The sequence below is a fragment of the Nipponia nippon genome, unplaced genomic scaffold (assembly GCF_047370975.1).
Source record: "Nipponia nippon isolate SJK-2023a ecotype South Korea unplaced genomic scaffold, ASM4737097v1 scaffold_11, whole genome shotgun sequence".
Taxonomy (NCBI): domain Eukaryota; kingdom Metazoa; phylum Chordata; class Aves; order Pelecaniformes; family Threskiornithidae; genus Nipponia; species Nipponia nippon.
In genome coordinates this window covers 23,333,803-23,359,542 of record NW_028262302.1, presented here as the reverse complement: position 1 = coordinate 23,359,542, position 25,740 = coordinate 23,333,803, and the positions used below count along the sequence as shown (strand labels likewise).

The window sequence follows — 25,740 nt, the reverse complement described above, 5'->3', positions numbered from 1 at the left end:
TGTCTCTTACTTCCAGGTCTGTAAACCCCAACTGGTGGTCCTGATCACTGGACCAGGGTCAGGATCTTACGTGTGTCATCTCTCTCTGCTCCGTGCCTCTGATAGTCCTGGCGGCATAAAACACTGCCCCGTAGCTGCTCTGAATCCAGCCCCCATCCACCGTAGAGGCTTTCTCCTTTGGGCCAGGTTCCCACCTAACTGCTTCGTTTACAAAGCTTTTGCTTTTTGCAGGGGAGCTTCTGCTTTTGCTGGTTATTCTACTATAGTAATAATAAATAATAATAAGAATAATAATAAACTTTTACCTTCTCTTTCCTCTCCCCATCTCTGTAATTCCCTGCTTGCTATTTCTCATTAGCAAGGAAGGAAGGAAGAAGCTGGGTAACAAAATGAGAGATTTCTTACCTGATAATTTTCTTTCAGTTAACAGCTTCTCACCATTCAGCACGCCCAGACAGTGTGGTAAATGGCCAGGATACAAATTGGGATTTTTTTCTCTAAATAAAGACTCAGGTATATAATTTAATACACTATATTGTCATGTTGTCTTAATACTAATAATTGCCTGCTGAAGCATTTCTGAAGTCCAGGTGGCTTCTGGTGGCTGGCGCTGAGCTTGTCACCAGATCTACCGTGGACCAGCTCTGAACCTCAAAGGAGGGGGCAGAAGTTGGCCCACCTTTGCTGAGAGAAGGTAAGGGTAATTAGAAGAAAATCATAAGTGGAAAGTTCAACTCGTTCCTCTTTCTTACTCGTCTGGATGAGTTATTTTACTAGGCTATTTTTAACCTGGAGCAGCTCTTTGGTCCAGACGACAGTGCTGGGAGCAAGAGGAAAACTGCTTCTTTAATGGGAGAGCTGACATAGGCCAAGTTAACATGGATGAGAGTCTGCGGTCTTTGGGTGCCCAGCACTGGCCCATGTGCCTGTCCCAGAGGGGGGGAGTTGTTGGGTGGGAGTGCAAGGGTAAGTGTAGTAACTCTGATGGTGCAGGAGATGTGTCGGAGTTAGGCTGGGCTCTGGTTTGCGCTCCCTCATGACGGTTCAACCATTTGTGCTTCTGCTAAAGGAAAATTGCTCTAATTTTTGGGCCATCATCTGAGCCAACTGTGACTTTTCAGTGATGTTCTAGGAAAATAAGTTAGTTTTGCTTTTGAGTTCCAATCAGTCAAATTAGCCTTAAAATGTAGTATTGCGAGTCTCCTCAAATTTTTCTTGTGTCTTTGCAGCTTAAAAACTGTGTGTGTATATATGGCTATATATATTTAATTTTTTTTTCCTAGTGGAACAGAAATTGATTAATGATTAAAAAAAAAAATAGATAAAAATAATCCAAGCAAAATTCTAGGATTTGCTTTTAAGTTCTCAGTAGCACAGAGCTCCCCATCTCATTTTATTTGGTGCGGGGAGGGCGGCACATTAGAGGAGTAGATTTACTTCTCAATAAAACATATGTCCTTCTGCTGGGGTGGCTGAGCGCCAGCCAGGCAAGGATCCTGGGCTTGCAGGGACGGACAGCAGAGCATTTAGCGCCCGCAGCAAGACCTGGCTACTTAACCGGCGAGCTGCAGTTGCAGAAATGATGCTTCAGCACTTAAACATTAAACCAGCTGTTCCCTTTATGGCTGGCTCGGGTGTAAAGTGCTCTTGCTGTTTTACATAGTGGTCTGGCAGCATGGAGAAAGTGAGCTGGAGGCTGATCTGAGCCCGGCTGCCTTTGCCGTCGGCTCTCCAGGGCGTTGTACAAGCCCCTGCCCTCTGCAAGAGATACGGCGGCGCTTTGCACTTGCGGGGTTTGGAGAGGGGAACTGATTAAGATGCTGGTCAGTTCTTCTCCCTGGCCTCTCCCTTTGTATAAACTGTTACTGTTGGATACCCCTGCAGAGATTTAAAAAAGTGCAGAAAATACAGGCCAGAAGGCACCAAAAAGAAGGAAGGGTGGGGGAAGGGAAAGGAGAGAAAAGATGCCAAGAACAGCATAAAAGGCAAAGGAGGAAAATACAGCAGGGAATTGGTGATCGGATGGAAAAGAGCAATGAGTAGGGGAAATCTGTCTTTATAGTCTCCATTTAAAAAACTCTTTAAGTTCATAAATACTCAGGCAGGAGGGGGTGAATATGTGGACGAGCGCCGAGATGTGAGTGCGTTGCACCTTCGGCAGGAGCGCTGTGATCGGTCTTGGCGTTGCTAGACACAGAAATCATGAGTTGGAGAAGACTTGTGTCTGTGCATGGGAGCTCGTACCATGATTTCTGGGCTTTGGAGCTGAAAAGTGTCATTTGTGGTAGCTAATTAGTATATTTCTGGGTGAGTATTTGTCAAGTTGATCATTGATGGGTTATTGGTTTCATCGGCAAAAAATAGCTTTTTTCATATTGCTCAGAGCAGCCGTCCTCTGAGCACTTGGTCGCGGCAGCAGGGCTGTGAGCTTAAAAAAGAACGATGAGTTGCATCAAGTATGTTGCATAAAGGATGCTCTTTTTCACTGTTTTAAAAGGTGTTGGGAGGACACAAACGTTATTCCAGAAGAGGAACATCTGCTGCTGGTTTTGAGGACAGTGTCAAGATGTTCTTCAGTTCAAAAGCTTAACTTTCAGCTGTATTTATTTTGGGAGGTTGAAAGGATTTTTTCTTAAGGGCTTTTTATATTGCTATGTAGTTCAATAAGCATGAGCTTACCTTTTCAAAGAAAAATCTTCAAATCAGAAAGGCATTGTTTATTGTTGGACTATTTTTGTACTACCTGCTTTAAAAAACATATATATTGCAGGGAAGGTTTCTGGAAAGAATGGAGTGATTAACTGTTTTTCTGATGAATTAGTGTTTAAGTTAACAAGTTTCCATGTCTGTTAGACTAGTGGCATAACCTTTAACTGGATAGAAAATGTGTGGATGTGGTTTGGTTAGATCCTCCGTGGACTGTGAGGTGAAACAATAGCATTTGTTTCATGGTGGATGTGCTGCCAGAAAAGCAGCAGGGCTGGTGCTTTTTTCTTTTTTTTTGAAATTTAATTTATAAAAAATGTGTTCAGTATCTAATAAAAGTTCTGTGAGAGATGACTGACTGTAGGAAAAGCTTTTCTCATTATTCATTCCCATATATCATTAAGCACACAAATTTGAAATTCTGTTCCTGCGATGGGATAATTGTTCTGCGACCGCCGTACGAAGGCGGCTGATGCGGGAAGGCCGTCGATGTCAGTCAGCTGCTGCGGGAGAGACGTAACACCCGGAGCTTGAATCTCAGTGTGAGGAAATAGAAATGCAGGCACTTAATAAAGGTGAGTTTGTAGTTCTGCCCCGGGTTAAGGCCGAATCTTGTAGGAAAACCTCCTTCTGCCTACAGCGACGTGGACGAGCCCAATGTGGTGACTGCAAGCCAGCGGGGGCTGATCCTGGCTCTTGTTCCTGTTTGCTTTGTGAGAAGGTCCTGTTTTCCACAGACAGGAGCGAGGAGAGGGCTAATGAGCTTGTACATCCCTGCTTTTGTACAGGCTTACCTTGCACAGCCGCTCTGACGCTTGCAATAGGAGGGGATGTAGCAGATATGTGAAATTTCTTTATTTTTATTAGATCATGTCTTTTCCCTCTTTGCCCTTCATTTGCACCCTTTTGGGCTTTGCCTCTACACTTTTTATAGTCCAAGCGTGAGGAGCCGGCTGATGGGGGCTTTGCAGTGCCAGGGCTGTGTGTCCTGGTGCTGCCGGGCAGCCCGGCGCCGGCCGGCAATGCCTCCCACCAGCCCTCGTCGGCAGGATTGAACGTTTCTGGGAAGAAGGGGCCTCACTCTGCATGGCGCGATGTGTTTGCTTTCTCTGAAGGAGCTAGCAGGCTGGAAACTTGGCTTCGGCTGGAGAGGACCCCTTAACCTTGCCTTGGCAGAAGGAAATAATAAAGTGACAGACTTCATTTATCTTTATGCTGTATGCGTGGCCTCGTGTGCTCTGTACGCCGTCAGACCTAAATCCTGGTGTCGAATTGGCACTATGAAGGAGGAGGCTGTAATTTTCAAGGTGGCTTCAGGTACAATAAAATAGAAAACGCTTTCACTTAAATACGAGCATACACGTCATGGGTTTTGCGACCTTACTTTGTCAGTAAGTGCAATTAATTTTGCTCTGTCCTTACGTTCTGGTTTTGTGGTGTACTTCTGTGATGACGGCACACGATGATATTGCCAAAGGTGACCGGGGGGAACCCGAGCCCTTGGCAGCCGTGGGGTTCGTGCTGTAGGATGGGGGCATGGTAGGGCCGGCTGGGATTGCACAGAGAGGCACCTTATCTGGAGCAATGAGGTTGGCAACAGCTTAAAGCTGCCAGGATAACCTCCCAGCCTGCTCTAGAGGCTCCTAGCCCCATATCAGTAAAACTCACAGCGTACCCTACTCATACGGACCCATGGACTCTGTGCACACCTTGATGCGCGGCGGGTTCATCTGCACACCCGTCGATCCTTGTACGCTGCACTTCATGCCGCGCTGCTGCTACTGCAGCATTTTCACATCCATTTCTCTTCCCTGCCTGATGCTATGGCACTTTGTCTGCCCTGTGCCGCTGCCACTCCCCTCCCGGTTACCCACGCTTAATGACTGTTCTCTTCACGCCCCTTGGTAAATCAGTTATCTTCCCCTCCAGATGTGTTCTTGTCCCCTCTGATCAGCTAATCAATTATATTCTGGTGTGGCTGTGCAGTGCCTTTTTTGACGCTAAGTACCGCCTTCCCTTCGCGCTCCGTGCGGCTCCCGAAGTGGCATCGGCATCGCTCATCAGATTCAGCTGCAAAAGCGTTTCTGCCCCATTGGGTTCCTCCGATGATCTGTGGGAGCTTTCTGTGGCTCCCGTTGGTTTTAATCCCTCCCTGGAGAGCAACAATCAATCCCGCTATTTCTGATGCCCCGGGCTCAGGTCGTTGGGTTTGTTGCTTAAGGATTTTTGTTAGTGAAAAAGCCTCTCCCAACTATTTTCAGATTTTGTCGTGCTCTAGCCCCAAAGTATTTCTTAAATGCTGGGAGTGCTTAGCGTCTGGTGTTGCGCTGAATAGGTGGAAGACTTCTTTGTTTAAACTCTTTTGGCTTTTTGATTGCTACGAAACGGTATGACGGAGGGTGTATTTGCTGCATGGGACCAGAGCACCAAGTGCCTTCTATTATATCTGCTCCGGAGGATTTCCTGGGAAGTGTTCAGCCTCCATTTCTGTCTGTAAGGAAATCCTCTTATCTGGGCAGAGCAATAAATAGTGCTGCCTCCTGTAATAGAAACAGAAAAACACATTCTTCACATGGCTGTTTTTAAAAATGTGAGGTTTAAAATATATCGGCTGGAATGATTCTTCTGTAATAAATCCCCGTAATAGCGTGCTATGTGTACATTTAACTAGCTGCACAGAGGTAGGGAGAGGGGGAGACGGTGTGTTAACAGAGGGTTTAGCATGCATTTAGTAATGACAAGAACAGTAAATAATCCTACAGGTTTACAAACCTAATCCCCAGTGTCTGATTGTAGCCCTCGCGTCTACTAGAGTTGGTCGGAAAGACGTTAAAAGGCTGTAAAGAAAGGACTTTTGGGGGTTTTTATTTTTAAATATTGGGGGAGCTGGCTGGGTTACTGATGGTTTTAAGTGGTGTGAATGTAGTTGATACAGGACCTTGATGGAAAGCTCTAGAAGTGCCCATCCTTCTCTGCTTGCCAGAGAGGCGTTAGATGAGGATGGAGCAGGCTGCTCCTCGCTGCTTCGCTCTATGCTTTTCCCAATGGTACTTTCATTTAAGAACTGGATTTTGAGGGGGTGTCGTTGTTTCTAATGCTCAACTTATTTTTTGCCTGTGCCCTGCAGTAAAGTGGTTGTTTTTCTTAACAGAAGAAATCCGTGATGTCTAAGAGCCATGCCACGTGACGCTACTGCTTTTAAATAAGCTTTTAAGAGGTTGGACCAGATGTTGGCCACATCTGTGTTTTTATTTCGTCGAACATTTCATTTCAACCCTTTTATTAAAAGAGAAAATGATCATTTAGAAATTGTTTTGAAAAGTTTAGCAGCTGGGAAGATCTTTCTGCTCTATAAAAAAGCGAGGGGTTTACTTTCTGTGCCCTGGAGTGAGCCGTATAACATCGAGCAGACGGATATTTATGGCTGGTAGGGTCTACTCCTGTTGGAAACGATTGCCGTGGACATTTTCAGATCAAAACAGATGTATTCTGTTTTGAATTGGCATTCCGTAACAAAACACTTATTTTTTTTTTCTCAGTGAAAGCGTTAAACTAGGGATTTGAAGGCACCTTCTCTTCTGAAAAGCCCCTTGCATTTAATGAATGCCTGTCGCCTTGGCAGGAAAAAGGACGACTTGCAGGCAGAGGGATATCCTGCAATTACTCCCTCTACTGCCCTTATGGGGGTCTAAGAAATGCTTATTGCATATAACTTGCTTCTGGATTCTTCTGTGCAATTTACCAGTTGGAGAATGAGTTTTCCGTCCCTGTTGCTAATTGATCCAATGAGAAAAACTGGCACCTAATTCAGTAACAACTTATATTTAAAATGACATGTGAAATTGTTCATGGTGCCTGAAATTACATCATTTTCAGTCTGGCATATTAGGGCTGTATAACGGAACAGACACCTACTGTACTGTGACATATTAAATTTTAAACCTCTGATCCAAAAATATAGCAGGGTATAGGAGGAGCAAGGTGTTTAATGATGAATAAAAGCAGTGGCACTTGATTTCAGTGACATATTTTTATTGTTCTTAAGATGTTGTGGCAGTTTTTACAACAAATAATTTTGGGATGCAATTTTATGTGAAGTTGAGCAGTGACTTGAGCAGTTCTGTCACCACTTCCAAATTTTGATTCTCTACCCCGCGATTTTCAGAACTTACCAGTGATTTTTGAGGTTGGCTCCCTTTTTCTTTGTCCCTAATTCCAAGCCTGTGTAGATAGTTGACATTTTACTTTATATCTGGTGCAATAAATATGGAAAAAAAAAGAATCCTTTATTCGCTCAGATGAACCAAATTGAAAGTTGGGTTTTTTCCCCCTAAAACCTTGAGGAAACAAAAGGTGGATAACACAAAGAAGGGGGAGGCCATCCCCCCTTCTGTCCTACAACTTGGTGGTTAAAGTGCTTACCCAGAATATGGGAGACCCATTTTGAGTCCCATGTCTGTACAAACTGCTTCCGACCTAGGAGACAGGTTATTCTGGCCTGGGCACACTTAGGCTCTGCTGTCAAGCTATTTTATTTTATGTAATGAAACATTTCTTTGACCCAGGTAGACAATCTCCTGTGAAGGCGTCTTTGACAGTAGACTACAGTATTTACCCCTTTCCTTGGTGAATATTTAAGCATTTTGCTCACTGGAAATTTATGTCTCAGTTCCAGCAGGAGACGTGTAGTGCTGTTTTGCAGTATACCCTGCAGCATTCCTGTGGGTGATGCGGCATACGGTGATTCCTCTCTGCGCTTTGCGTGATTACGGTTTGCTAAAAAAATTCCAGTGAGTTATATTGAAGAGGCAGCAGACCACTGGGATGTATTTTGTCACCTTGCTTTTCCTCTCCAGCCTCGAGCCAGGGTGTGCTTTGCCATGTCCTTGGGTCGCATCCCTGGTACCTGCCTGGTAGCAGCATGCCTGCACGAGGAGCTGGTGGCCCTGGTGCAGAAAGTTCTGCTCTTACTGTGCTACAGAGAGATCAGACCAGAAGAAAAGCGTATATACTGAGCAATTACATAGTTATCATAAAATCTTTTACACTTTTAAAGTATTTTTGGGGGAAAAAGGTTGTAAAGTAAATCTGGTGCCTGGGACTAAAGTACAGTTAATTTCTAAACGTAACAGCAATGAGAAATGTTCCTTAAGGCCTTTTGAGTCATATTAGCATCTGATTATCTGAATTGGTAAAGTTGATACTACGTTTATGAGACAATCTCAGAAGAAAATCAAAGCACAGTGTTACGTGGTTCCTTCAAGAGGACATTTTCTTTGGGGTGAAACCCATTTCGTATATGACTTGGTATGGAAAGGGTTTAAAACTTTCTGTTGGTTGTTTAAGGTGGATTTTGAAAAGACATTTGTAAGCACTCGATGTCTGATATCAGTAAATTTCTGTTGAGTTGAGCAGCCAGATCCTTTGCACCACCTCAAGAAGCACAGCCTTTTTTCCTAACTAGTTGTTTTGGTTGGATTCCTCACCCTGTGATTTCATGTACTTCAGGCAACTGGTTTAAATGCCTGAGTTTTGCCAAGCAGACCACTGTTCATATCTTCTGGGAATGCTCGTAATTTCTACCTTTGCTTGTCTTCACCATTTGGTGCTCCTCAAGCCTCGAGGCTCCGCGTTGCCATAACCTGCCGTTGGATCAAAGAGCTGCAGCTGCCTTCCCCCTCTGCCGGTCCAGCACTGCGCTGCTCAGGAGCTCTGCTCCGCAAGAAAGCACCAGGCTGGGGAATCAAACCAGTCAAAGGTCTTGGTTTGTGGGGAGGCACGTCCCCAGGACTGGGGAGCAGGAGCCATGGAGATGCCAAGCTGTGCTGCACCATTTCAGTTTTAATTCGTTATTGCAGATTGTTGAAACTTAATTTGTTTATTTTTTTCTGCAAGTAAACTGGTTAGGTCATCTCTTGTCTAGTCTTGATTAGATGTAATGGAGACGACCAAAAAGATTGCTTCATTCCCCAGCATATGTCTTTGTGGAATAATTTATTTTCTTCTCTACCCGGAGTACATAAATAGTGTATTACTACTGTACATTAATGTGATGTGGAAAATCAGGTTTTGCTGCTGTACATTGTGCCAGTCCCAAATTAGTCCTCAGTTCTGTGCTGTTATGCTTTTTTAATGGGTAGAATATTAAAAACTGTGTGTTCAGAAGAAGTCTTGATAAATACAAAAATTACAGTGAAATTGTAATTACAGAAAGTCATTATTGTTTAACATTTATCTAGACCCTTCCATAGCTTTTTAAAGTTATTTCAAAATTTGGAAATGTTTTAATAATTCCCACTTTACAGATAGAAAAACTAATGCACATCTTTTTTCAGAACTGATATGAGGTAAATGGTTCAAATGATGATAGATCAGAATCAAGAAGAAAGCCATGGTATGACTGTCAGCGTGATGTGTTATTCACTGGTCCACGCTGCTTACCTGAAAACAGAAAATATTTTCTAAGTCATAATTTACAGCTGAATCGTTGGCCTATAGGCTCTGACAGAGAAATTCATGTTATGATGAAAGAAAAACAGTCACCTTCCTAAAATGGTTTGCCCAGCCTCCTGGTGAACATTTGTGGCTGTAAATTAAAATGGGGGGAAAAAAAAAAAAGGCAACTGGGAAGTGTTCGGCAGATTTTTAGTACTGAAGAGGACCATACCAATTCCTGAATTTTCAATTAATTCAGTGCGGTGAATTTGTGCGTGCACGTACCCCCATATTGAAAATACTCAGCAACACGTTAAACACGTTAAAGACATTAAACACGTTAAACGTGGATGAACACGGAAGGATGCAAATATCTGAAGGACGATCGTTAAGTGTTACTTTACCGTAGAAGTTAAATTGCGATTGATTTTGAACAAACATCCACCTAATTAAAATGTGTTCTTTTCTGTAGGTGAGAATACAGGAGATGGTGAATTGGACCTGAGTGGGATCGATGACAGTGAAATAGATCGGGTAAGGTGCCCTCTTATCCTGGCTGTCTCTGCATTTGGATATCCAAGAAAGACAAAATGGTTCTTACATGGTTTATCCTCTCCCCTCACTGCCTCTTCACTCTGATCTGTAGAGAGGTTTCAGTGATTTCAGTGATCTGAGATCAAAACTAATGTTCGTGCAAGCCTGTGAATTTGGTGTTCCTTGCCCAAGTTATATATATATATGAGACTGCTGCTGCTGCTCTCTCTTACCGTGCTGGAATAATGATGTTTTAGAATGTCTTTTGTTCTGAAGAAGGACTTTCAAAAGTTTGGTGAAGCTCTAAATTAATTATTGAATTAAGTTATATTCAACATAGGAGGCTGCCATGGCAACCAAACTGTAAAACCAGAATGTACAGCTTCTGTGTTCTTTCAAAGATTTCTGTAACATTTTCTGGATTTATTATTATTTGTGTGACAGTGAAAGATACCCTTTACCATATAGGCTGAATATGACAGACAGACAGCTGTGGAAAGTGGCTTGTTGAAGGCCACACAGCAGGTCAACACTTGAAGACGTGACAGAGTCCAGCTCTCCTGACGCTGAACCTGATGCTCTCTCCAGCCGCCATGCTGGTTTAAAGTGTAATTTGAACAGATAATGCTAATGCTAAAAACTCCTTCTGGGGTACAGAATCATTGAGAGCAATGAGGTTGCATAGGGATTACTGACCTGCAGAATATTGTTGGTGATGGATGAAGGAGCAGGAGAATGCTTAGCGGGACGTCAGCTATGAAGCGGGTTTTGCTAGGCTGGATGTTAGGACAGGTCTTGTGAATTGAGCAGACGTGGTATGGAGGGAGTGGGGAGGCTGAAGGTTTTCAATATAGCAGGTCCATAATTTAAACAAACGCGGGGGAAGAACAAGCACATTTTCTCCTCCTCCTAGGCTCTGTGATGAGGTCATAACTCTGCTTTTATGACCTTACGTTTATTTCCGTGGCAATAGACTGTATTATTGTAAGCTCAAGATTATGAACTCTCTAAAATCATAAGAAGGATGGATAACTGAGCTAGGAGGAAGCGAGTTTTACTATTACGGCTCACCTTTAATAGAAGCAGATGAAAGAGTAAAAATATTGGTCTGATAAACCAGGCCTTGCCCAGCTGTTTGCTCGCCTCGTTTGCCCTCAGAGGGAGGACCTTTCCCTGCATTAGTTTCATTTGACTGGAGTTATTTTTCTCATAAAATCCTATATGTACATTTTACTTGGGAGAAAATCTTGAATGCTCAAACCCATAAGGTGGAGAAATCGCAAATTGTTTTTCTTCCATTTAAACATCATTTTACAAGTCTTGGGTCTGCTGCTTAAAATAAAGTGTCCTGCTCATGAATGATGATGCAATTTTTCTTCTGTGTTCTGCAGAAGTTCTTCATTCCCAAACAACATCAGCTGTAGAGAACTTTTGTTTCACGCGAAGTTGTGCTAAATACTGGGTTTATTTTTACATTTTAAGTAATTGAAGAGGAGATCTATCTACCAACCTGTCAGCCTGCCTGCTACCTACCTGTTTGTTTATTTCTGTAATTCATCTGAATAGTTCTAGGTGTGTTTTACAGCTCCACACCTACTAATGATGTTACCGAGACTAAGTGGAGTTAACAGAAAAAAGCCTAGATGTGGTTACTGAACCCAACCCTCTAAAATCTGGAGGACTAAAACTCCAGCAATCTAAGCTGGTTTCATTCACACAGATCTGGCCATTGAACTAACAATCCCAGTAACTAACTGTGCCTAAACCTTCACAGAAACCTACCCAGAAGACACATGGTTCTGTTTTGGTAGCAGAGGGCAATGGTTCCCATACTGTTCTGAATTACAGACCACCATCAACATGCAGAATTACTTGCAGACGACCATGTTGTCATGGTACTCTCTCATATCATCTGAAAAAGATCATAAAACCAGGATCATTTTAGGTTAATTAGAGACCCTGTACAATGAATCCTGGATGGTTGTTGGTCACCTCATCATAGTTTGGAAACCAAGCACTGTTTTTTGAAAACATGCCGTTGTTTTTTGCCAGCTGTAGAAATTACTAGAAATGCTCTCTGATTATCAGATCTTGGTCGTATTTTCTTTTATTAATGTATTTTTAAAAACAGAATGTGAATTAACCTTGCCAGTGGTTTTTCAATTCAGTTTTGGTCTATGGTTTTCAAGTTGATTTCTGAAAGTAGCTAAACTTGTTTTGTCTTTTAGTATATACTTAACGAAACAGAAGCTCAGATAAAAGCAGAGCTGTGGATGAAAGAAAATGCAGATTATTTGAAGGAACAAAAAGGTAAGTATATAGGACTGAAATTCTCCTTTTGGCCGGTGTTGCTGAAATATGAAGTCTGTGTAATCTTCATGCTGGTTACCCTTTTGTCATCTTTCAGAAAAGGAAGCAAGAATAGCAAAAGAGAAAGAACTTGGGATTTATAAGGAACACAAGGTATTAAACTGTGTGCTAATTGTGTCTGTTTGAAAATGTTCTGGAAAGTCATTACGTTTGCTACTCCATGTAGGATATATGGGCATAATGGTACAGGTCACCACTAAATGAGTAAAAGCTATGGTATCTCTCTACCTGTTATTGAAATACAAGGCTATAATTTTTCAGGTGGTGAATAAAACACTTTTTTGCCCAAACTTTTGTTTTAAATAACTATTGTGAGAAAATTCTGTGCATGGCAAAGTCAGAGCTGGCTCTTTGCGTTTATGATTGCTGTCCTAATTGCTTGCTTATTTAAATACAGGTCTTAAGACATGCCTAATTTTTTTTTAACGTGTGCATGGGGAATTTGTTTGTACTTGCCATAACTTCGGTAGCTTTCTTTGCTCTTACAATAATGATTTCTTTATGAAGAACTGAACAGATCCTTGTTATAGTCACTTGAAGGAATATTTTGTTCTACCTTTCATAAAGAATGTGACAGTTACGTTAACAAATGGCATGTCCTGTCTCCATGTTTAGCAGTTTAAAGCAGCCTAATTGGCCGTATATTCATGATTTACAGCATTAGTATTTTGTGTAATTGAGCAAGTGACAAGTCAAATCTTCCACATGCAACTAAAATCCATGTTAGTTTTTAGTGCGTATATCCTCTATCTTTTTTTCCAACTAATGCGAAAGACAGAATTTCCTACTTCCCGTAGGTATTTCGACAATAAAAACAAAACCAGACAATGAAACACTGTTTTATGCTTCAGAGTTTCCCATTCATCCTGCTCTTACAGAGATGTGGCAGTCTACCAGCAGTTTTCAAAATTATCTAACTCGTTGGCACCACCAAGTAGCCCAAACACCCACCTTTTTGTTCGGACAACACAGGAGTTTTTCTCTAACTCTGTATTGTTTCTGACAGCTTGAGTAGAACTTGATTAATATAGTGCTTTCCAGTTTCAAGGTAGCACTTGACCCATGTAGGTAAACAGAGGGGCTATTATACACTAAAAAATAAATCTCCTGCAGAGCTTGGTGTTAAAACCTTCCTTTGAAAAGGAAAATGCCGAATGAGAAACAGAGGTTCCTCTTTTTTTCCTGTACCTACCCAGGCATTGGACATGGCTAGAAATGTTCTCCGGTGTCATTTCTCTTTGGCTGGCTCTGCGCAGCATCAACCTCCACAGCGCAGCGCTGGGCTCGGGCTTGCAGCGTTTGCCTGGGAAGGGCAGTTGCAGGTGACATTGCTGCTGCGCTCGTGTGTCTGCAGCCTCCTGCTTCCCATCCATCGGCGTTAATGCCAGTCCACGCTTAGAAAGCTGCTGCTAATATTCTTGGCTTTTTTCTGTGCGGAGGAGGAGTTGGGTAGATGCTCTCCCATGCCGCATTCGAGCTTGATATAAAATACCATTGCAGTTTTGATATGGAGTTCTCAGTGCTTAGGGGAGTCGTGACCCAGCTTGACTCTAAAGGCAATTTTAGCAGGGGAATTTCTTTATTTCCGTAGTGGGTGATGCTGTCAGGGTCCCTGTTCCTCTAACAGGACTTCACTCCCTTTTTTTTTTCCATGCGTGAGAAATGGCCCGTGTTTCTTCTCTGGCAGCATTACAAATACTAAGTAAAGAATTTGTAATAAACTGTGTGGGCATTTGGCAAAAAGCGAACACTTATCTCTTGGGAGAAAAGAGACCTCTCAGTCTCGTTGAGTGGCAGGAGAGGGATCGCTGGCTTAGCCCGGCCGCGTCGCCTGTATCCCCGCATCAGCAGCACCTGAGCCAGGACTGCTGAGCTGCGGCTCGCCCTTCTGCTTCACGGAAACTTTGTTTGTATCTACATCACTAATTTTATATTTTAATTAAGCCAAAGAAATCTGCAAAGAAGCGGGAGCCAATTCAAGCCAGCACAGCAGGAGAGGCAATTGAAAAGATGTTAGAACAGAAGAAAATCTCAAGTAAAATTAATTATAATGTGCTAAGGGACCTGAACAGCAAAGGAAGTAACACACCAAAGAAAGAGGATGACAGCACTGATGACAGCACCAACACCAAGAAGCTGTCAAGAAGAAAATCTATTGCCAGTAGGAATATAGCCAACCCTGTAAACAGTGTGGGAAAAAGGTACTGCAATTGTTCATTTATATCTCTGTCTGTGAGACTGTCTATGTATCTTTCTGAGCCAGACAATGTAGGGACTGAAACATTTGTTTGAGGCTAAAATAATGTCGGGGCTCTGTTTTTATTTATTTTGCCTGCAGTGTCGCGGCGGCACCTTATTTATAGTTCATGTATCAGAGGTCTGCTTTGGTGCAAGTTAATCATCCTGAAGCCAAAAAAAAAAAATCAATGGAAATTCATAAACGTGCATCTTTCAGCCATGGACACCTTTTCTTCATATACTCCTGACATTTGCTGTCCTTCCTTTCTAAGTTGTCTGTATCAGCTGACATGAGACTAAATGTTCGAAAGCTTTGGCTTTTTGCTTGATTTGGAAAATATAGTTCCCATCTGTTTTGACAGCTAACTGTTTTGATTAGCTTTTATTTTAGTTTTATTCCAAACTTTTGTTGTTAATTGATGACACAAATATAGAGCTTTACAGTAAATATGCTTGTCGGTTTTCTGGTCTGCATTTGCAAATGTTTTATAGTGTGATGAAAGCTACTATTTTAATGAGTAAAATATTCGACTTGCCGGGCAGATTTGTAGTGTGCTGTAAAGTGTATAAGGAGATTGATGTGTCCTATCTGCAATATTCAACTATTTTATTCGTCTTCAGTTTATGAAACCATGTCGGATGATCATTTGAATCGTGCCTATGTATAGTAATTTCTTACTTAGATGTTACATGTTTATTTACTGCCTAAAATACACAGTTTTTCGCTTCCAGAAGTATAGGCATGATGCCACAAGGAAATCTAGGTATTTCATTCTGAAATGTAAGATGGTGTCTTTGCTCCATAGTTCAGATTTAGGCATGTGTTACAGCCGAGAGTGGGTAAAGGATGAGGGAGGGTGGGAGGGCAGCAAGAAATCATATATTTGTACAAGAACAGGAGACGTAGGATACCTGAAAGAGTGAAGCTGGGAGGGTTAGTAAGTGCATGTCCCTCAGAAGCTGAGCAAAATAAGGATGTCTAGACCCAAACCCCTTATTTTGACTTCATTTCACAGTGAGGTCAGAGGCATGGTCTTCAGTTTTGGCTGAGAAGCCAAATGCCAAAGCCAAAGCTTTGCTTCTCAGCCAAAATTGAGGACTGCGCCTCTGGCCTCACTGTCACCGGGATACAGGTTTTTGCAGTGTACCAAACATCTTTTCTTTCTTTGCTGTACCTTCTCTATTCTGTATTTTACCAAGATGGCTTCATCCTCGTTCAACTTCTCACTCTTAATATCAACAACTTTGCTTTCCAGTTCTTGACTCGCTGTGGATTTTAGTCTCCTCTATAAGTTGCTACTTGGGGTGATGTCTAATGACCTGAGCACATCAGTTTTCCACTAGTGAAGGAAAGTGAAGATGCGTTGAGGAATAACTCACAGCAGTTAACCTGTACTTTTTTTGGATTTAATAGGTGTTAATGAGTCATATTTCTGGTATTTCTAGCAAAATATGGCCGATTCAGTTGTCTGAAATGCAATGCTGCAATGGGAAGTAGGGGCTGGTCGGGATCCCCGTTGCATTTCAGAGCTCGGCAGTAGCATCCACACTCGAGCTGCTTCACCACGTCTGAACCTTGTCGCTTCTGAGGTTTGCAGAAATGTTGGGCACTCGGAGCTCCTGTTGAAATCAGCACGTTAAACTCTTTAACAGGTGTTAAACTCTTTGGAAAATCATGCCATAAATATTTAATTTAACAGTGGTGCAACTTGAAAAGGTTTCTAAATAAATACAAATCAGTATTTTCCAAAAGCAGCTAATAAAACATGTTTATTTTTCCTCTTGAGAGCCTAAAGTACGTCCTTAAGATGCATAACAGAGTTTCCTGATGATGATTAGCAGATCTCGGATACAATGAATGTTGCAGCAGAACACTTGAGAGGAGGCTGGGGATACATGCAGATATGTGAGTTAAGGAGATTTCGCACTCCAGAAGCAGGCAGTGTTCTTGCTTAAATAATATCAAGGACTTGGCAAACCATTAGTTGGACTTTTTTTTTTTTTTTTTTTTTACAATTAAAGATTTATGACATGCTTTTGATTTTTTTGCTAGTAGTCTAAATGCCATGCCTTTTACATGGCATGCATAAATTTCTGTGTTCTGCATTGTTCTTATACGCCATGCATTCATTGCCTTTGTTCAGCATTGTTCCTCTGAGAGGTGAACAGCTAAATACTTTCCCAGTGATACAAAAATCATGGTAATTTATATGCAATTAATAATAATAAAAACCCTGAACGTTGCTCATTAGAAAATGAATGAAGCACATAATGTATCTTTATCCAGGAGTCACTGGCAGAGATCTTGCTAACCGTTTTGGTTTGTAGTGATTTACAGTCCTGCGAGTTTATCTTTATATGTCTTAAATATTTAGTAAGCTGCATTTGACTACAGTAGCACCTTGCATAACCAATGCTTTGATCAGGTCCTTTAGTTCATCTGAGTTCTAGTCAGCTTTTAAAGAGCTACTGATTTAGTCCTGGTCCCAATTAGAAGGTACCAGTACCAAGTTACAGGGAGCTTTACAGGCTGGGAAAGGAATACTCGTTCTTGGTGATTAAAGCAGCACTGTTGTAAAGGTATAAAATTAGGAAAGTACATTTTATTTTTTTTTTTAACAAATAAATATCTTTATTGCTTTCCTTTTGCAAGCCAAGATTTTACATACCTCACCAGGTTTGGACAGGTAATGCGACCAGGTTTGTCATGTGTCTTAGAAATCAGCTTCATATACAGTATGTAGCACCCTGAAAATAGAAAGTGGATCTTCATCTCCATCTTTCTAATTGCCCCTTGCTGTAAAATACTCTGCGTTGTTATTGCTGCATAGAGGACTCCAGATTATCTCTAAAAAAATGGTTACCCCGGCCAGACATGGTGCAATCTCTGGGTGGTTTTTCTTTTTTTAATATGACATAAACTAGCAGTTACAGTGTTAATCAGTTAAAAAATTAGAAAAACTTTTGTTTACTGATGTGATAATGATAAGCAAATTTTACAGTCTTGTAAAAAGTTGTTGATTTGCAAGAAATTTATAAGAAGCTGGAACGCTAATGCGTGGTCCCAGGAACATGCTTAAACTGGATTTTCTTTCAGTTGGTGGCCCTTTTAATACAGCTTTGTTGCTACTATAATCACTTAATGCTTACTTGGATTCCAAAGATTATATAGTTTATCTACATATTATTTCATAAAAAATACTGATTTTGAAATCTCAGAAATGTTTGGTATTTTCTGAAATTTTTTTAGGAAGGCACTTTCAAAGAATTCTTCCAAAGATCATGCAGATTTCTCCTTTTTAGATGAGTAGACATTATATACATCAATATTTTGAGAAGCAAACTGAACAGGTTTCTTTCTGTGCAACTTTTAGAAAAAGACATGCTTTTCTCAGACACATCTCCCGGAGTTATACTGGGGTTTTACTTATTGTATCTGTCAAGATGGTAGAAGACTGGTAATGACAATATAAGTAATTTTAGGAAATTTTATGTTGTGTAAATGTATTTCATTACATTTCTTAATGCATTTTTGTTCCAGTGGGTACCACAGTTGGTGCTTCGTATGCAAAAGCCGTTTCATTCTCTGTGTGTTAGAGATGTGGCACGGTGGATGTTACCATAATAGATGTTGCAGCTTTAATTTCAATTACCAGTTGCACAGTTTATCTTCACTAATGTCTTTTGTGCATATGAAGCATAAGAATAATATGTTGAACTCCTAGAAAGGAACAATTGCCACTTTGAGCTACTTAAAACCTGAACTCCAGTTAGAGCTGTGCCATGTGCTGGAGCTCTTCAAGTCCAATAAAGAGGGGTTTTAGGTCTGGAAGCTTTTGGTTAGAAGCTTGATAATTTATTTTATATTTCCTTGAGCTGAATCTTACAACATTACTTGTAGAGTGAAATGTGTTGTACCAAGAAAATGTGGGAACGAGGAAGCTTGCAAGTCACTACTTTTTAAAAATTTTAAGCCTATTTATTGCTATGTGCTTGAAATTGGTAATGATATCAGAAAAGACAGGATATATCATCGGGGGAATAAATGTGTCAGGTTAATCTCCTGAAGAATTTGCCTTGGAAGAAATGAAGCAGGACTGCAAAGCACAGCTGAATCCGTTGTAATGAAACAAGGTTGTTCTGAATGGAAGCATATGAATATATAATAGAAAACCAAATCATGCTTGCTACGAATATGACAAAAGCCCTTGGTGGAGATCTCAAATTTGATTAGGTTTGGAAATTCACCTCCAAATTCTCTCCGTGGTCTCACTTGTATTTATCAACCATCCATTTTGCTTGTACACGTTGGCACGTGGCTCCACCTGTGCTTCGGAGCCACGGGATCTGGGTATTGCAAACTGTGCGTTTGAAGTATCGGGGACTTGTTCTGCTGCTCAAGTTCCTGCCCTAGGAAGGACAGTTTCAATTAGCATCTGCTCCAGCTACATTTTTGTTGGCTTTTCAATGAGTGTCATGACACCAGAAGAATCCCCTTTATTATTTGGGAGAATGCATGTAGTACTTTTCCACAGCCTAGTGTTCGGCATCTCATTTAATCTGATAAATTACTTGGTACTTTCTTGGCTCTAATTGGAATCAGATTCCTCTGGAGGGGGTAAAATATGGGCAGAAGCCTAATTTAGGTGCTTCGGAGGAGCCTGACGATCCCACGCTGCAGAAGGAGCCCGGGGAGACGGAGTCAGCTCCCCGCTGCGAGGCGATGGGAGCACTGCGCCTGGCTCCCCCCAGCTCTGACCCCCATTCACAGCTGGCCCTTTCTGGTGGCCGGGATGTGCATATTACTCCGTGAGGCAGAAGTTTGTTTTGATCTCATTGACTTTGCCAGATTATTCTTGGTCAAGTTGTGGGAGGGAGGGAGGAAGCATGGGGTGCGATTTATCACACCCAGCCCGAAAACTTTCTCTTCACTTGTTGATACTGCAGATGTCCAGCAGAATCTATATTTCTTTCTCCTGGGGAATAAGGAGGGAAGAAGCCCCAAACCGCCTCTTTCCTTCACATCCAGGATTATTGATAATGATAATCCCTTGATTTGTAGTTTTACTGTTTCGGCAGGTGGAGGAGGTGTGCTGAGTGCCATGCCACGTCTTGGCTGGGTGCTCCTAACTCAGCTACAAATCTGATTGTCCTGAATGCTTATTCTACATTGGCCATGGCTTATAGTTTACTTTTATAAACCCAAAGCAAATGGGTTTTTAAATGTACAATATTTTTAGTTTATTTTACATAGGATACTGGTATTTGTGGAGGGGAGGAGCGTGAGCTCATGTTTTCCAGATTACTTAGATCAATCCAAAATGGCATGAAATAAAGCTCAGCTTTAATAATCCAAGGGATTCCTGGGTGTCTGAAGTCGCTGTGTTTGGCAGACAGGAAGCTTTTGAGAGAGAGTCTTTTCCATGCTAACTTTGGTGGTATGCATTCTGTGTACAAATTGGCCCTTCGAGATGGGATCTTAAGAGTGTTTTCATATGCTTTAATTTTCCACCATATATTTTTATTTTTCAGAATTGTCTTTCAGCTCTTTGTCTCATTTACCTTTGATATCCTGTTTTTCTCTCTCTGCTTTGAAGTCTGTTACATGGTTTGGAATTCATGTGTATTTACTCAAAGTGAGATATTAAATTTTATTTCCTGTCTTGTGCTGCTTCAGGCCTTCTTTTTGTATGTGACTAACATGCTAGCACCAATTTCCCACCTGGAATAAAATTCCTTACAGAAGATACTGGGAGTACTTGTTGAAATGGCAGTTAAAGTGTTTCTTCTATAGCTTAATTATTATTTGGTTGATATTTTTGTTTTTTCCTCTGGAAGCAGTCTTGTGTTGGCTACGGGATTAACTAGGCTGTGATTGCTGGGTATGAATGCACATGTGGTGGGAGCCTTCCCGTTGAGCGTGTGGAGTCAGCTTTTGGTTTGAGTATTATGTACGTGGTAAATAAATTCTCTAACCACTTTGACATAACTGTTTTCTTATGTGATCTGCGCTTTGAGAGTTTCTTTGGAGTGTAATTTTATGTATGTTTGTGCTTTGCTGTGGTATAATCATTTAAATCAAAGGTTAATCAAAATGATTAGTCATTTTGAACAGGAAAACGGTGACATTTGATAAGTACCTCCACTTATAATAAATCTTACCAATCTTTTCCAGTCTTGTAACTTTTAGAGGGACAAGCTTATACAAATTATGTTTAGTATTTTATTTACAAAAAGCAAAGCCAAGAAAAAATGAATTCAAGACTTCCAAGGCTCTGCTTTTCAAGTCATGCATCTCCTTATTAAAGTTAGCTGTATGGGGGAGAGCTTTACGAATGACCTTGAAAGGAGCTGACACATGCATTTACTTGTTCACAGTTGATTTGAGGAGTTGATCTAGTAAAGCCTGTAGTAATGTTGTAACCTGGCTAATGCTGCAGGTTACTGCTGTTCATATGAGCTAAGAAGCCTTTTGTAATAGGGAGATAAATCAGAGGCAAGATCTGAAAAGAAATGTATCTGACCCAACATGTTTTAAAATGAGCGTGTGTTTTTAGCTTCTGAATGCTAAAATGTGATGGCCACCAGCCTTTCCTTCTTCATTAAGTGAGGACACAGGAGGAAAAATGCATTGCTTCTGCATGTAGCAGTGGGCTCCTGAGCAGACATGGAGTTAAGCAGATGCCAACAAAAGGCTTGGGAGGCAGGAACCAGCACACTGTCCGGGGAACCGTGTGGCAGGTTATCCCTTTACCCTCAAATTCATTTCTCTTGACACTGAGATAGGACAGAAGGATGGGGAAAGAATTTTCTTTTTCCCCCCAAAAAAGAAAAAAAAAGAAAAATCAGTTCCCCAAATCCATCCTTCCAGAAGCCGGCAGGTGTTTGTCAGGATTTGACGTTTATTCTGATGACTCAGGCTATTCTGAAGATCAGTTTCCCCTGATACCAACGATAGCAGTTTTCTTTCACATCTGACGGGCTCGATACTCCTAAAAATACAGCCGCACTAAACTCTGAAACATGTACGGGTAGAGCTTTGCATGGCTGCGCTCTGTACCGTTGGGAAAGGAGCTCCTTCCCAGCCACCACCCGGCACAGCGCCCGTCCCCCGCCTGCAGGGTCTGGCTGCGCTTCTGCTGCCGCTGCAGGAGCTGCTTCTGCCACTGACTCCCAAGTCATTTCAGCAGTTACTCCAGCAGCTCGGCACTTTCCTGTCACGCAGCGTCGGTTCGTTAGGGTGAGGTTACCAAAAAGCTCATTCCTTCATCCTTCATCCCTCAATCCTTTCCCTCCTCCTGCGGGAGGCGAGTTACAGAATCGTTTCCCCCTTCCATGCCTGTTCTGCCAGTGAGTTAAGAGAAATGAAATTGAAGGTTTTCTAGCTTGTCATGTTATTAAAATGGAGTATTTTTCCTAAGATTCCCAGGTTGGGATTCATTAGTTTTTGAGTACTAGAATAAAATGCCAAAATTTCAGCATGGCAACTAACCCACCTGTATTTTCACTCTGTAAAATATAATTGGAGAAAAATGCCCCTGGAATAGCTTAACAATAGGAGAAATAATGTAAAGAAGCTTTCTTGATGTCAACTGTACCAATTTCTGTAAGTTCAGTGATGCTGCAAATCATCTCTAGTTGTACATCATTCATTAAGAGCATTCAAATTTTATAGTACAGACATTTAATGTTGTCAAAATTTGGTTTAGTGTAAGGATAAGGGAACATGTACTGCTGGGACTGCAGAGGAGTGTTCCTGAGCTGTCATTTATTTGGACTCATGAGAACCTTCAAGAAATGTATATAAATAAACCCTTCAAGATTGGGTGAGGACACATCTAGGTTTGTGCGAGTGTTTCAGCAATACGAAGCGTCTGCCAAATCTAGCGCTCGGTTCCATTTACCCCAAATGATTAGAATGCCTTCAATTTAAAACTAAAAAGGCATTGATCTGGCTCGACCTCGTGGCCCAGACCCAGGTCAAGTCTCCTTATTTTTACAGCAGCCTTCTTGTTTGTTTAATATAAATTGGATATTGCTTTTCTGCCTCCCACTCAAGAAAATTGTCTCCTTGTCAAATTCCAGGGGAGGTCGGCTGGGCAGTGCAAAAATGCAGAGGGGATTTTTGTGACAGTCTGAAATAATTTCATCTTGCATTTTAAGACCAAATAGGAGCAATTTTAGCCCAGAAGATAATTTTGTGTGACAGTTGGATTGCGAGTGCCTTGTTTATGTATGTTCTCATTTTCAGGTTGGTTATAAGAAAATGATCTGCAAGCTTTTTTCTTCCAAATTACACTCAGTGGGTCTAATGGGGGACTTAATATAAATATGTATGTGCAGTCTCTTGAACTTTAATAGCGTGTTAGCAAAAACAGTTATATGTGATGTGGGGGGTGAGGGGAGTGGGAAGAAACAAAGCAATAGGAAGTGTTATGGCTCTTGTTATCAAACCCTAGAGGTGCACGTCTTGCTGTCACGGCTGGGAGTGCTTCAGCGCTGGGAAATGCTCGTTCTCCGTCTGTAGATTTTTCCCATTTATTTCTTTGCGTTTTCACGGGTGGAAAATGGTTGGTTTCTGAATTGATTTTCCTAGTCCAGCAAGGTCTGCTTGTTGATCTTTACAGTATATGTCTGCTCATTTTTTTAGTATAAACCAGGGGAAGTGTATGTCTGATGTGTGTTAGATTTGCAAATGAAGTTGAGTCTTCAGCGAATATTTGTTAAATGTTGAAGGAAGTGGAACAAAACAAACAAAAAATTAACTTTTTTTCACTACAGTATGGCATATGTTATTTTACCAAGACTAATACCCAAACTAGGAGAGCAGTCACATGAAGCTTCTTGTTTCTTGATGTTTGTACGCATTGCCAGGCTGGAGAGCTGGCAATCATTATGTGGTTATGACTGCAGTTCTTTCACCATGGCTGGGTACAGTATTGGAAAGTTATAGCAGTTTGTTGCAAAACTTGAAGTACTGTTTGTTCACATAATATTTAACAGCATCTACATAATTAGTTTTAAATTGGCCAGTGTGCTGTAACTTAGTCATTTGTGTAAGTGCTGTTCCATTACCCGGTGATGCTTCTGGTGTGCTGACTGATTTCAGTTTTACCTTGCTGCAGCTGTTACTAAATATAGGATGAAACATACTGAGATAATTTCTAAATGTGGTCTTGGAAGATATATGCAGCAAATTTAACTTTTTCTTCTGTTGTTGAATTACTAATTTATTGTGAGTCAGAAATTTCTGCTCAGCATTTTCCCCTTCCTCCAGTACAGCACAACGATAGACTGCACAAACCCATTGCCGTGTTTAGGATATGCAGGAATCAAGGTAACTTCCCCACCTGCTCTAGAGCAGCCCATCTCTTTCTCTTCTGTCATACAGACCCCTTCCTTGTGACCCAGAAAGAAGTAAGGGTGGAAACGACCAGCTTTTACATATATTTTCCTCTCTCCTCATATTTTACACTTGAAGAAACCGGTGCTGCTACAGAGGTTGGATGGGAAGGTACAGAGTGGAGTATAGCGTGTATGGACCTCAGGACCTGCAGTCCACCTCCCGGGTGCACGTGCACGTGGAGAACCCTCACTCCAAGTGCTCTTTCAAGGCATCGCCTGGCTCAGCACCTGTCAAAAGCTGTAGATGATTTGAAATCTTTCCATTCAAGCAGGACTGTGATAGCTGGCAGGGGAAGGATACGGTGAGGTTATTAGAGCCCACAGCGTGACATGGTGCGATAGGTTTGAAATCTGTATTGATATTCAGAGTTGAGTGCAACCTTGCTAATTTGGAGCACTGGAAGATGCAAAGACACTGAGAGCACTCTCAGGTCCTGTACAGAATAGAAGTGTTGGGCGTGTATTTAATAGTCTGTTGTCTCTTTATTCAGAAACAGTTTTAGATGTGGTTTTTATGTGAAGGAAATATATGCTACTTTACAGCATAGTGTTCTTTTAAGAAGTTATCAACGTATTTAATCTGAGTGTTTTGAGATCTGAAGTATGAAGGACACGCATACAAATTTGGAAGCGGAATGAAGTGGCTGGCATATTTATTTTGTAAGGTTATCTTTGCCTGTCCAGAGTGGTGACACAGTAGTTTTTATAGAAAAATGGTTTTGTAACGCTTCTGCATGGATTTTATCATGCAGCAGTAAAGAAACAAAATAATTTGGAGTCCTAACTAAAACTACTGTTGCTGAAGTTGAGCGATACGATTGTCAGATTAAAGCTGTAGTTGAATCAATCAGTCATCTGATGAATTAATAATGGAGATTAAAGTCAACAGTGAATCAAAGGATTAGATGAAGAGAAGCAAGACAGAAATCGGGGTGTTTTAAAACATAGGACTGGTTATTACAAGGCAGCATCGCCTGCTGCCCGGTTCCTGGAGGCAGAGACGGGCCCTTCCAGTTTGGGCTTTAGTAAGTCAATTTAAGGGTTAATTCTGTGCCTAAATATGCTACTTAGATGAAAGTGGCTTAGAGACTTGTTCTTTTTCCATTTCCTGCCAAATGAACTGTGTACAAGCAATATAGGCTTAAAAAAAATTGACATGCAAATATAGCACATCTTAAATATGTTTGCACTTTATTCATACCTCTTGAAATATTACAGAAAAAAATTGATGGGAACAGAGTAGAAGAAAGATGAACTCCTTTCTGTAGGTTGTTTGTGGAACAAGGTGGGTAGGAGAGCAGTTCAGGTTGGTCATGTCGCTGATGGATGCCTCCTGTGAGCTTTCTCTGGGTATTCCTACATCAGGCTGTACCTTCTGGGAGCTCTCCTCCTCCTCCTCCTCTGGACAGTGTCCAGAAGATTAGGATCATGAATAGCTCTCAATGATGTGGCCGTGCAAAAAACTGACCTTTTGCTGATGTGTTCATTCATGATACCGCTTCTGCCACACCTCTTCAAATCTTCTAAACCCACTGGTGAAATAAGAGCTTTCTTTGCCTATAACCTCGTCCAGCCCAAATGTGATTTTGGACTTTGGGCAATGTGGAATAGAAAATTATTATTGGGCCTTACTGTCAGATTTTATATAACTTTTATTTTTAAAGTCAGAACATACATACTCCAAAAGTATAAGAGAGAAGCTTGCTGAAAAAGCTTCAGTCTCATCATGGGAAAAGTTCAGAGTACATATACATAAATTTGCGTAAATCCCTGTAGGAACAGAACAACTTTTTATCCATACATCCATGTTTTTATTTCCCTATTATTTCTTAAAATACTCTTGTTCCTTTTCGCCTGCAAAGCATTGAGGTAATGAAATAATTTGGTTTAACTGGATTACATACATTGATCTGGTATGGCTCAGACAGACTGTGTCATCCATTTCATGAAAATAAACCTAAATACTGATTCATTAACTCTAAAAGCGTGAAATGACGATACTTAATTCTGTTCTATTAAAAAAAAAAAAAAAAGAGGGAGGGGAAGCATGAA

General features: G+C 41.2%; 1 protein-coding gene across 12 annotated transcripts in view; it reads left to right on the top strand.

The window, feature by feature from the left end:
- BRF1 (BRF1 general transcription factor IIIB subunit) overlaps window positions 1-25,740 on the top strand; it is a 176,120-nt gene that overhangs the window by 117,208 nt on the left and 33,172 nt on the right. For 11 of the 12 annotated variants that reach the window (XM_087747912.1, XM_087747908.1, XM_087747901.1 and 8 more), the window contains 5 exons: window positions 9,614-9,675; window positions 11,904-11,985; window positions 12,083-12,138; window positions 13,242-13,367; window positions 13,990-14,246. In XM_087747912.1, the coding sequence (XP_087604038.1) occupies window positions 9,614-9,675; window positions 11,904-11,985; window positions 12,083-12,138; window positions 13,242-13,367; window positions 13,990-14,246 (583 nt within the window). The remainder of the gene's footprint in view (window positions 1-9,613; window positions 9,676-11,903; window positions 11,986-12,082; window positions 12,139-13,241; window positions 13,368-13,989; window positions 14,247-25,740) is intronic. The other variant, XM_087747900.1, reaches the window with a different exon arrangement.